This window comes from Brassica oleracea, chromosome C9, assembly GCF_000695525.1.
Source record: "Brassica oleracea var. oleracea cultivar TO1000 chromosome C9, BOL, whole genome shotgun sequence".
Taxonomy (NCBI): domain Eukaryota; kingdom Viridiplantae; phylum Streptophyta; class Magnoliopsida; order Brassicales; family Brassicaceae; genus Brassica; species Brassica oleracea.
Genome location: NC_027756.1, coordinates 13,566,411 through 13,579,821, shown reverse-complemented (window position 1 = coordinate 13,579,821; position 13,411 = coordinate 13,566,411). Strand labels below are relative to the sequence as shown.

Sequence of the window (13,411 nt, the reverse complement as noted above, 5' to 3'; positions counted from 1 at the left end):
AAGGTTACTATTGGACCTAAAACAGTGGATTGCATCTTCATCGTATATGCACATAACAGTAATGCTTATCAATTTCTGGTACATAAATCTGCAATATCAGACATTCATGAAAATACAGTCATAGAATCAAGAAATGCATCTTTCTTCGAAAATATTTTTCCATATAAGGAAAAACAAGGTTCAAAACGAACTCGAGAAGAAAGAGACAATGTCAAAAACTCAGAAACTGAGACAAACGTCGAGATTTCTATAAATGATATTCCAGAAAATGAAAAAAAATATGAACATCGAAGAAGGAAAGAGCACGAAAGGAAAACTATTTTGGTGAAGATTTCCTAATGGCATTTTTAGTAGAAAATGTTTCAAAAATTTTGGCAGAGGCCATGGCTTCACCTGAAGCTCCATTTTGGAACAAAGCTGTCAGGAGGGAATTTGATTCTATCATGCAAAATTATACATGGTACATAACAGATTTACCACCTGGCTGCAAAGAATTATGAAATAAATGGATAATAACACGAAAACCTGGTGGAAAATACAAATCTAGGCTTGTAGTTCAAGGATTCCGACAAAAGGAAGGTTTGGACTATTTTGATACATATTCTCCAGTAACGAGAATAACATCAATAAGACTGATGATAGCAATCAAAGCCTTAAGAGACCTAGAAATCCATCGAATGGATGTAAAAACCGCTTTTCTAAATGGTAATTGAGAAGAGGAAATTTACATGAAACAACTTGAAGGTTTTGTCGTTCTCGGACAGGAAGACAAAGTATGCCGACTTGTAAAGTCACTTTATGGACTTAAGCAAGCTCCTAAACAATGGCATCAAAAATTTGACAATACAATGATGTCAAATGGTTTCAAAATAAATGAATGTGACAAATGCATATACTACAAACTACAAAAAATGCCTATGTTTTGCTATGTCTATATGTAGATGATGTGCTCATTATTGGAAGCAATAAAGACATTATAAATCAAACAAAAAACATGCTCAAAGGGACATTTGAGATGAAAGACTTGGGATTAGCAGATGTAATTCTCGGGGTTAAAGTCACAAGAAATTCAAACGGAATTATCTTAACTCAATCTCATTATGCTAAAAAAATATTAGAGAGGTTTAAAAATTACTCTAATAGTACGGCAAAAACTCCGTTAGATCCCCAAATGCACTTGACAAAGAATTCAGTTGAAGCGGTTTCACAAAACGAGTATGCACGTGTGATCGGAAGTCTCATGTACTTGACCAATTGTACTAGACCAAATCTAGCGCATGCAGTAAACGTACTTAGTTGATATACAAGTAATCCAGGTCATATACACTGGAAAGCTATAACGAGGGTACTCAATTACTTGCGCTAGACCAAAGATTTTGGGCTTCAGAATGGTAAAGAACCAGCAGTTTTAGAAGGATACAGTGATGCTAATTGGATATCAGATTCTAAAAACTCAAAATCCATGAGTGGATATGTATTTACACTAGGAGGATCACCAATATCATGGAAATCTACCAAACAAACATTGTTAGCCAGATCAACCATGGAATCCGAGTTCATAGCCTTAGACAAAGCAGCAGAAGAAGCTGAATGGCTTAGAAATTTTTTGGAAGATATTCCTATGTGGGAGAAACATGTGCCAGCTATACGCATACATTGTGATAGTCAATCAGCTATAGCTCGGGCTGAGAGTAATCTCTACAATGGTAAATTTCGTCACCTCAGAAGACGACATAAAACCATTAGACAACTTATCTCAACTGGTGTAATTGCATATGTTTAGAGACATTTCTATTCATGTGGGGGATTGTTGGATCAACTAAAAGCCCAATGAATTGGCTAAAATAATAAAAGGTAAGTGTGAAGAAAAATGGGAAACATCCCACATCGGTGGGAACAAGAGAAAATGAGGTGTTTATATATAGTCACTTGATATCATGTGTTAAACAGCTTGGAGAGAGAGGAAGGCTCCCCACGCGCGCGCCGCCGCCGCCGTCCGGCCGTCACTCCACGCGCCCACCGCCGCCGCCGTCCGGGCGGCTTGGCTCGGCGTGGGCGCGGGCTTGGGCTTGGGCTTGGGTCTTGGGTCTTGGGTCTTGGGTCTTGGGGCTTGGGTCTTGGGGCTTGGGTCTTGGGGCTTGGGTCTTGGGGCTTGGGTCTTGGGGCTTGGGTCTTGGGGCTTGGTGGAGGGCCTCCGGCCCAATAAAAATATTCTTTTTGGACCAAGTTAAGCTCAACGTTTTGCCATTTAATTTCCGAAAAAACGGCATGCATTTTATTTTAAAAAACACGTAGTTCGTTTAAAAACAACACGCTGTCTCTCTTCTTGACGATAAGCTTAAACGAGAAAGATCTTGCGGAGAAAGTTTCGTAAAGTCTCGCCTCCGAGATTCTCGCGAGATTTCCGCCAACGTGCGCACGTGCTGCATCAGTTACGGAAAGTGGCTCGTCTTCTCTTTTTTATAAACTCGTCTCCTCCTTCATTTCTCAGAACGTTTTTTTTTCACAACCAAAACCAGCAAATCCTATAGCGTAAATCTAGAGAGTGTTTCGTAGAAATATTAGTTCGTTAGAGGTTCTTCACGAGTGCCGCGTGATAACCTATCATGGTTTTATCCTGGGACTCCTATTCATACAGATCCGTCGCACTAACGGAGCGAATATTAAGAGTTAAGGAAAGAGATTTGTCTCGACTCCATGGTTTCATTTTCGTTACGGTTTTGAATCGTTTATATATTTTTCTTAACATCGTTTATATTATATAATTTCTTTTGATCCGGTTTTCCGGCTTCTACAAAAACATCACCTTATACCAGTGGAAACGGGGGTAATGACCAATAATTGTCTTGGTCTAGATATTTTTGAACGATCGAATATACGTCTGTTGTTCTCAAAACAATCAGTTTGTTTCTCAGTTTCCCTCACTTTCCAGGTATCAAAATGCGCACAAGAATTCAATTTTCCTGGAGCTTTTGTTTTGAATTGAAGACCAAAAGGCCTTAACAACTTATTAAAAGTTTTCAAATGATGGGATTTTACAGGAGGAAGATGGGCTTCTGAGGAATGACGCAAGCAAAACAAAAGAGAACCTTTGATACTTATTTATCTTTTTAAAAGATATTTAACTGTAGGAAAATTTGTTCTAATAACAAACAAAAAACTATATTTCACCGCTCACCTTAGAGCATGATTAACCATAGAACCCCATAGTGGGTTCTTAATAAAAATTTTAATAATAGATTTAGCTTAAGAACATTTGTTAAGAAACTCTTCGTTTTAACTGCTCCAATGGTAGGTTCTTAATTTGAGGTTCTTGAGAAAAAAAAATAAATTTTTTTTATTAAAGATAAAATTTATTTATTAAATAAAACATATTAAAAAATAACATTTTAAACATAGATTTAAAAATAAAACATTAAAACAAAGATAAGTAAAATAAACGAGAATAATTTGAAAGAAGCATCCGAGCTCAGTTGTTGTCTTCATCACGTCCGAATTTACGTCATATATGTTCAACCAAATCAGCTTTCAGTTGTTGATGCATTTGTCTATCACGGATTCTAGTTCGAACACCCATCATATTGGCGATATTTGAAGGGGTATCTGTAGAATACGTGAGATCAACATGTGAACTTCCGTTGTCTTCCCCTGGTTGGAACTCTGAAACATCATATTGAGTGTATCCATCTCGTTCGTCTTCTACTATCATATTATGGAGTATGATACATGCTCGCATAATCTTACCAATTTTGACTTTATCCCCAAAAAGTGCTGAATTTTTAACAATGGCAAAGTGAACTTGCAAGACTCCAAAAGCACGTTCGACATCTTTTCGGGCAATTTCTTGATGTTGAGCAAATAAAACCGCTTTCGGACCTTGTGGTATTGAAATTGATTGGATAAAAGTTGTCCATTTTGGATAAATACCATCGGTAAGATAGTAAGTCAAATTATACTCTCTTCCATTGACAGAGGAGGTGACTTGTGGAGCTTGACCTTTTATAATGTCATCAAAAACATGTGAGCGATCAAGAACATTGATATCATTTAAGGTACCTGGCGGTCCAAAAAATGCATGTCATATCCATAGATCATACGAAGCAACCGCCTCTAAAACCATGGTGGGTTTTCCCGAACGACGTGAATATTGACATTTTCAAGCGGTTGGACAATTCTTCCACTCCCAATGCATACAATCGATGCTTCCTATCATCCCGGGAAATCCACGATGCTCACCAATATCGAGTAGACGTTTAAGATCAGCCGGTGTTGGTCTTCTTAGGTACTCATCGCCGAATAAATATATTATTTCTTCCACAAAATTTTCCAAACATGACCGAGTTGTAGTTGCACCGAGTCGGAGGTATTCGTCAACCGTATCAGCCACAGTACCATATGCCAAACAACGAATGGCTGCTGTACACCTTTGAAGAGGAGAGAGACTAAGCCTTCCGAGACAATCTTTCTTTTGTCGAAAGAATTCAACTTCATTGGAGAGTCGATCAACAATATGCATGAACAATGGCTTGTTCATTCTAAAACGTCGTCGGAATAGATTATCAGGATACGTTGGAGTTTCACTGAAATAATCATTCCATAAACGTACATTGCCTTCTTCACGATTTCTTTCGATATAAGCTCGTTTTTTTTCTTTTTTTTCCTTTGTTCTTCTTGATCACTATGAATGGTAAAATTCTCAAAGGCTTGATCAAAGAGCTCATCAAATGTATCATCAAATGATTCCTCTAAAGTGTTTTGAGAAGAATAAGCCATTAGATGAGACTTGTTTACAAAAAATGGGGAGAGAGTTGTTTACGTTTATCTTTTGAGAAGGAGAAATGAAAATAGAAGAAGGTGATAATGATAAGAATATTTTGAGAAGGAGACAGACTTGTTTACATTTATATTTTGAGAAGGAGAAATGAAGATAAGTCCGTGACCTCTCTTTCGAAATTAACATTTAACAAGACAAGACTACATGACAGTACAAGACAATGCTACACTACAAGTCTGTGACCTCTCTTCCAATACCAATGCTACAACTCCGTGACCTCTCTCCGTGAGTCTGCAAAATAATTACAAGAACATGAGACCAGACGGTCTTTATATCACCAACAAGAACATGAGTCCGTGACAGAAGCTTCATTACCTTACATAGAGTCCGTGACACAAGCTTCACTCTGTCACTCAATTTTTATCAACACCTGAAAGCACAAGCACACAGTATATTTATCATCATCATTCAAACATTAAAACAACAGAGCAAAGCATAAGTGACAAGCTAGAAGAAACAAGCTTTTATATTAAACATAATACGAAGAACAGACACAACAACTTCAACAACAAGCAACAACAGAGACATAATTCAAACAATAAAACAACACAGACATAAACTTCAGCAACAAGCAACAAGTAACATTAGAACAACAGGGACATAAATTCAAACGTGCACTAACTAGACATCAAATCATTGATTAGATCTTCTTGAGAGCTTCTTCATACTCAGCTAAGGGTTCTTTTTTGGCAATCAGACTGTCAAGGAGACTCATCTTCGACAGCCTTTCTTTCATGGCCAGATCCTGCTTTTTAATATCCCACATACTCTAAAACTCTATCAGTGCCTTCCCCTCTACCTTCGCCTTCTTACTCTTTGCTGCCTTGACACCCGGGGGGACGATCATCCACACTCTTTGTTTCATTTGTGTGAGAGGTTGCAGATTGTGAACCATCCTCACACTTCCTCCTCTTAGCTGAGCATGAAAGCTCACACCATTTCTGGTCGTTTCGTAGCTCTTTCCAAGCATGTTCAGGGGTGATTTTTTTTTTTTGTGGTTGCTGAAGAAGATCTCATGAGCTCTTTTCAGAATATCATTCTCATTTTGCCCAATGCTTTTCTCTCTAGTTGCAGCTTCATAAGACCCACAAAACTTGTTGACTTGTTCGTTTATCTTCTGCCAGCGCTGCTTATAGTTACTCGCCTCCCTCTGCCCACACCCTGCTACCTTAGGACTTGCAGCAAAGTATGATGCAATCCTTTTCCAGAAGGTACCAGACCGTTTCTCATTGCCTACAAGCAGATCTTTGCTTGTGTTTAGCCAAGAGCTAATCAGCACAACATCATCGACTGGCGTCCATATCCTCCTTTCTCTATGCTCCGCTGGAGTATCTTCTTTAGCGCTTGAAGCTTCAGTCCCTTGAGTCCCAAAAACAGGGAGTTTGGATGAAGATAGTTGGGCACTATCTTCAAGAAAACAAAAGAAATTGTCTTGTTGACTATTAAGTAGTTCAACAAACTTAGGCGTGTGGTTAAATTGATTCGAATCCATAGCAGAATATGGATTAAGAACAGAGACAAAGAAGAGAGAATTAAAGAAGAGAGACAGAGAGATAGAGATGATCAATGTGTTTATAGATTAAGAACAGAGACTGAGAAGAGCGTTTGTGTTTCTGTTAAGATTAGAGACAGAGAAGAGCGTTTGTGTTTTATAGACAGAAACAGATTCAACATTTATCTAACTCAAGACATCAACAGGACAACAATAAACACAAAAGCTCAAGCATTCAACACAACCAACCAAACAGATGAGATCACATTTATCTAACTCATTAATCATGCTAAACATTGCTTTCTATCTAACCATATTTATTACCCATTAATAACAAACCTCAACCATAATACAGCAGAATCGAAATGAAAGAGAGACAAGTTGTACCTTTAATGTAATTGTACTCTTCTTCGTTGAGGAACCTTGCTCTGCTCTCTTGCTCCACGCTATTGCTCAGTTTCTCCTCTCTCTTGCACCATCGCTCTTTAACACCGAAACAGAGAAACAAATCAAAACAAACTAATCTAACAGATATGATCAATCAAACACATAAACAGAGATAATCAATCAAACGACATTATCCTACAGAACAAACAAATTGCTTTTGAGATTACTTGTGCCCCGAACAAGAATATGTGATCACTTCTTTGAGACACAAACCAACACAAGACAACATGAAACACAACAAATAAATGAAACTTGACTAAAATCGTGACCCCAACAAGAAAAATTAATCACTTGTTAGAGACATAAACCACCACAACGCAACACAACAAACTAATCTAACAGATAAAAGTATTAATCACAACACTCAATCAAACTAATCAAACGATTTATCAGAAGACTTTTCAAACAACATTATCCAACAGAACAAACAAATCGACTTTGAGATTACTTGCATGTCAACGATTATTCTTTTGTTAGAGACAGAAACCACCACAACACAACACAACATGCAAGACACCAAACTAATCTAACAGATAAAAAAAACATCACTTAGCTTTTGAGGGACGGAGAGAGAGGCAGCCACCGAGAGAGAGAGGCGGAGTCGATCTACAATCGTCGATCGCAGCCACGGAGAGAGAGAGGCGGTCTCGAGCGACAATCGTCGATAACAGCTACGGAGAGAGACATGCGGAGTGAGACTTCGTCGAGATGTCGCCGTCTGTCCTCCGCGATGAGAGCCACCGAGAGAGAAAAGCCATGAAACTTCGTCGAAGCCACCGAGAGAGGTTCGTCGAGGAGATCACACCAACGGAGAGAGAGATTCGTCCAGGAGATCAATCGTCGAGAGGTGGAGTGAATTTCGTGGAGTCGATCAAACGGGAGAGAGCTCTGAAGGGGTGATTGATTCGTCGTACCGCGTCGAGAGAGAGAGAAGGACAAACCCAAAACGCTCTGTTTCTAACATGTGTCCCTCAAGACCCGTTTCTTCTTCCTCTTAATTAAGACCCGGCGCTTACATTAAGTGTTATTATTTATTTTTTTTAAACTCAAAATTAACTTAAGAACCAATTTAAGAACCACCGATAATTATGCTCTTATCACTCCCTCTCTCCTTTTTCTCTTCCTATCTCTCTCTATCCTCTAACTAAAAATTCAATATTTCCTCCCAATATATTAATTCATTAAATTAACCCTTAAGTGTATGTCTTCATTGTAGTTCCATCAACAAAGAAGCGGTTTGTTTCACTACCTATCATTTCTATCCAGCTGATCCATTTATATGATCCACTCAGATGATCGATTCAGATTTTATGGGACTTTTTGTTTGTCCATCCAGATGGTTCATCTAGATATATCATTTAAATGGACTTATGTTTGTTTTTTTTACTTTCATTTCCATCCAGATGAGTTTAGTAAACAAATTACTAAAATACTCTTGTTTTGATTTACTCATATATTATTTTTGTTTCACTATATTCATTTTTATTTATTGTCTAAAATATAATTATTTTAAAATATGGTTTTAGCAAAAATTATAATTAGCGGTCTTAGCGAAAAAAATACATATTCACGATTTTAGCGAGAAATTTGATTTTGTGATTTTAACGAGAAAAAATAATTTTATAGTTTGTTGGAAAAATGATCTTTACGGTTTTGACGGGAAAATGCAGTTTGTAGTTTTAACGTGACACCATGTTTTGCGGTTTTGGCGGGAAAATGTGTTTTTGTGATTTTGGCGGAAAAGTGAAATTTACCGATTTTGGTGGAAAATGTGTTTTTGTGATTTTGGAGGGAAAATGTGTTTTTCCGTTTTGAGATTTTGTTGGGAAAATGAATTTTACGGTTTTAGCGAGAAAATGTATTTTTGTGGTTTTAGCGTGAAAACATGTTTTGCGGTTTTGGCGGAAAAAAATGTGTTTTAGTGATTTTGGCGGGAAAGTGCAGTTTTACGGTTTTGGTAGGATGCAACTGCGCGTTTTTTACCGGAAAAATGTGCTTTTACGGTTTGGCCAGAAAATGTGTTTTCGCGTTTTTTACCGAAAAAATGTGTTTTTGCGTTTTTGGCCAGAAAATGTGTTTTTACCGGGAAAATGCGTTTTACGTTTTTGGGAGGAAAATGCATTTTTACATTTATAGCAGAATAATGTGTTTTTGCGTTTTGGCGAGAAAATGCATTTTTTGTGTGTTTAGCGAGAAAATGTGTGTTTTGGCGAGAAAATGTGTTTTGAGGTTATGTCGGGAAATGTGTTTTTGTGATTTTGTTGAGAAAATGAATTTTTGCGGTTTTGGCGGGAAAATGCACTTTTATTGTTTTGACGGGAAATTGTGTGTTTTGCGTTTTTGGCGAGAAAATGTGTTCTTGCGTTTTGGGGGGAGATACGTTTTTGTGATTTTGGCGGAAAATACGTTTTTGCGATTTTGGCGGGAAAATGCATTATGTAGTTTCCGTGAGAAAATACGTTTTTACGATTTTGACGAGAAAATATGTTTTGTGGTTTTAGTGGGAAATGATTTTTTCGGTTTTGTCATTTTTATTGATTGACAAAATATAGTAGGTTTAGGTTTGTAATTTGTTAATTATATCAAAGATATAGTAGACATTATACCATTTTGATAAAACTATCTCCATCCAGATGGTTCAATTTGGTTCAATTTGATGATTCTAAAAATTAAACCTAGATTTCTAAAACTCATCCGGATAAACCATTTAGATGGGTTGCAATTTTAAATCTAAACTAGATGATTCATCTGGATGGTGAAATAAACATGGTGAAATAAACAGACCCAAAGTACGGGTTATTAAGAAAAACTCTAATTGTGAGGACTTCGCCAATTTAATAAACACTCGAGAAATATTAATGTTTCTTTTTTTTAATAGTGGTCAAATCTATTATATCATTGTATAATATATATTTACATATGATGATCAACTAGCTATAGCATATGCACGATGAACAGCTTTACGAATGGCGATCCCACGATGTGGCTCTCTCCCCATAACACTTGGATCGACGAAAGAAACATTACGCTACGTTACAAATATGAAATATCTAACAAGAGGAGAGTTGAATCAATAAAAAGCCTTTAGTTTCTTTTCATAGACTTTTACCTTCTCTGCTTTGATCCGTTTCTCAAACTGGCTTTGTAATTGACATTTTTTTTTATTGTTAGGAACTCAATAACGAATAATAGAAAGATCTCTATTTATTTACTTTGCTATATTAGTACAATAAGACATATCATAAATTAAAGTAATAATGACACATGTTATGATATGGTGATTCATAATTTTCTTATGTGTAATGCTCATGTTGATTTATAGATTTTATTTATTCAATTCTATAATTTATATTTTTTCTTTTAATCTACATATTTTATTTTATAGTTCCATTTTTAAAAGATTAAAATCCATAAAAATATCTCAACAAAATTTTGTTAAGTTTTCTAATGCCCAAATTTTTTGATACCCGGTTTAATACATAAACTAATTATTTTCTAATTTTAATACACATACTTTAAAATTATACCCATTTTAATACTTAGACTATTTAATTTTAATCAAAAAATATTAATAAATTTCAAACAAAACTTAAAAATATCTAAAATTCAGAAACAAATCTTTAAATTTTGAAATTTTATTTTAAATTTTAATTGGATAATAACTTAAATTCTAGAAAACTTAATTCTGAACAAAATAAATATTTTTTAAAAACAAAGTTCAGAGAACAATAAATTTTGAAACTAAAACAAAAAATAATATTAAAAAAATAAATATTATCCAAAATTTTATTTACTTTTATTCTTAAAAATTCAAATAAAATTTGAAAATTTAAAGATTTTTTTTTGAATTTTAGAGATTTTCTAAGTTTTGTCTGAAACTTACTATTAAAATGAGCATACTTTTGGTATTAAAATGAGCACAATTTTAAAAATAAATGTATTAAAATGACAAAATTAATTAGTTTGGATATTAAGCTGGGTAGTAAAAAAGTTTGGATGTTAAAGAAACTTAAAAAAATTAACTAGGGTATTTTTATGGAATTTCTGCCACTTTGTCTTCTTTGACAAATAAATTAATTTTAAATTATTATATTTTTATATGCCACAATCTAAACTAATAATATGATATATCACCCTATAATAATTTTAAATTATTATATTTTTATATCTGTCATATGTTAATTCTCACCTTGACATCTATTGATTTGTGTTTTAAATTTCTTAATTGATAAACTCTTAAGTCTAACGCTTTTCCTTGATATTTTACAAACTGATTTATATTATTTCTTTTTTATTGCTTTGATATTTCTGATTTAGCTTAACTAGAAACCAATAGTCTATTGCATGATCCTCACTCTTTGTGGATATGATCATCAAGTACTAAAGTGACACACTTATTTTAGGGAGTTGCTTGATGTAATTTGATCATATAAAAAATGTCAAGTCGGAAACAGCTTAAACACAGATATGATTTCAACGAAACAAAATGTTTTTATTGTTTTGTAAACTAACGCTACAAAAACCTGCAACTCGGAGCAAAAAAAAAATTGTTCTCATAAAATTAGTAAAAATGCATAACTCGTAAAATGGTCTGAAACAGCCTAAGAAACAAAATGGCCCGGTTACGACTTAACACGTAAAATAGCTCAGTTTCAATAACAGATTATTTTTCTTGGAGAGGAATAGGGCTGGGAAAATAAACCGAATCCAAAAATCCGAACCGAACCCGATCCAATAAAAATAAATCTGAACCGATCCGAACCCGACATAAATACCGAATGAATCCTGTTTTTTGGTATTTTGGGTTATGGGTATTATCCGAACCGAACTCGGACCTAAATGGATATCCGATAGAACCCGAAACATTTAAAATCACAAAAAGAACTTCTATCAAATATGATCTTAATTCTTAATATGTATCCAAAATACTTTAAGATATTATTGAACTTCTAAAATAATTATCTGTTACATGAAGGTTGATGGTGGAATATGGCGGTTGAAGCCTGAAGTTTTTAGATTTTGGTTTTGTTTTCATTGAATAATGTTTCTCATTTCATGAGAACTTAGTTTTTGTTTTATGATTTCATTTATCTGGTTTTTTCTCTATCACTAACTATGTTTATCTTTCACTTGATTTTGAATGATCACGTTTGATGTTTTTTCTTATTTTTGAATCGATTTTACTTATGTTTTGGCTATTAAAATATGTACAAATCATGTATTTTAAATCCGAAGAACAGATTTCATTTATGTTTTAGTTACAAAATAGGTACAAATCAGATATTTTTAAACCGAAGAACCGATTGGGACTCGAACCCGAAAGTACAATGGGTTATACCGGTTCCTTGAAGATTTACTAACCCCGATCCGAACCCGATAGAACCCGAACCGGTCCCGAACCAAACTTTTATATAACCCGAATGGGGTTGATTTTGATAAACACGAAAAACCAAAACCCGAATGAATAAAACCGAAACCCGATTGGAACCCCGAATGCCCATGCCTAGAGAGGAATAAGGAAGAAAACAGTGTAAAGGAAAATTTCCAAAAGACATCTTGACAAACAAGGGAAGATCGGAGAAAATAGAAGATATGGATCTACGGAAAAATGGCAATACAGTCGATCTTGGAGGAGTATATAAACAAGACTTTGAAAACTCAAGGAAGGGATCCAGAAACGAAAGTGCTGATAAATTCATGTTAGTTTTAGAGAACATACGACATAAGTGGTTAGACTACCAATTCTAGACTTGGATGTTTTTGGCTTTGTTCTACTGTCTTTTTGGTGTAACTCTGTGTCGAATTTTTCGTGTTGCAATCAATAAAACACTACTATGCTATTTCATCTTTCGTGTTTTAGGTTATGCAAAGAATCTGGACCCTCAAAGAAAGTTATACTTTCTTCCATTATAAAATTTGACAATGCGAGTTTTAGCTCCAACAATCATTAACGCCGAAACAATTCATTCCAACAATAATATCTTGGTCACAGCAATCAGACATCAGATTAAATCACCACAAATACGAAGAACCAGAATCTCGAACCGTATTTTGAAATTCATAAACCACCGGTCACCAATTCATCACCCAATTCAGAATCAATGCCCGGCATGGCTAACGACCCAAAAATGCCGAGCTCTGAATATAGTCAATGACGATCTGACCGATTTAACATAAAACGTGAGGGATATCGGAGCCTTAAAGGCGGTATTAAAAATGCCAGATACATGTCATAGATCACATCGCCGTCACATTCCTCCACCAGACGAATATAAAAAGATGACAAAGGAGAATAGAGAAGGAGATCCAAGCTTCTTACATCTAAATTATATCCATTTTACTCTCGAATTGACTTGTATTCGCATACCTTTTATTCATCATTATTATATCATCTTCAAAGATGATTAATATGAGAGTAAAAGAAAATGAGGAACATAGTAAACAGAGAGATAAGTGATGAAGAGTAAATTAAGTTGAGAATAAGAGAGTATGAGTATCAAGAGATTATAGAGATTGACAGTAACCAAGAGAGAAAAGAATGGTGAAGAAGAAAGGGGAACTCCCCTCTTTCAGCTTAGATTATAATTGATTACAATGAGGGTTCTTTATACCCAACACACACACTAGACAAATGAGAG

The 13,411-nt window shown here is 35.1% G+C and overlaps 1 protein-coding gene across 1 annotated transcript; it reads right to left on the bottom strand.

Moving 5' to 3' along the window:
* Positions 1-5,474: 5,474 nt before the first annotated feature.
* Positions 5,475-6,326, bottom strand: LOC106314370 (glutathione S-transferase T3-like). The gene is made up of 2 exons (XM_013752249.1): positions 5,634-6,326; positions 5,475-5,579 (listed from the first exon to the last, which is right to left on the bottom strand). Exons 1-2 carry the CDS (start codon positions 6,324-6,326, stop codon positions 5,475-5,477), a joined length of 798 nt encoding a protein of 265 aa, XP_013607703.1.
* Between the last annotated feature and the right edge of the window lie 7,085 nt (positions 6,327-13,411).

Excerpts from the sequence above, each read along its gene's own strand:
- LOC106314370 (XM_013752249.1), bottom strand. The coding sequence starts at position 6,326 with ATGGATTCGAATCAATTTAACCACACGCCTAAGTTTGTTGAACTACTT. Across the intron at positions 5,580-5,633 it reads CAAAGAGTAAGAAGGCGAAG|GATCTGGCCATGAAAGAAAG; the intron begins GTAGAGGGGAAG and ends ATTAAAAAGCAG.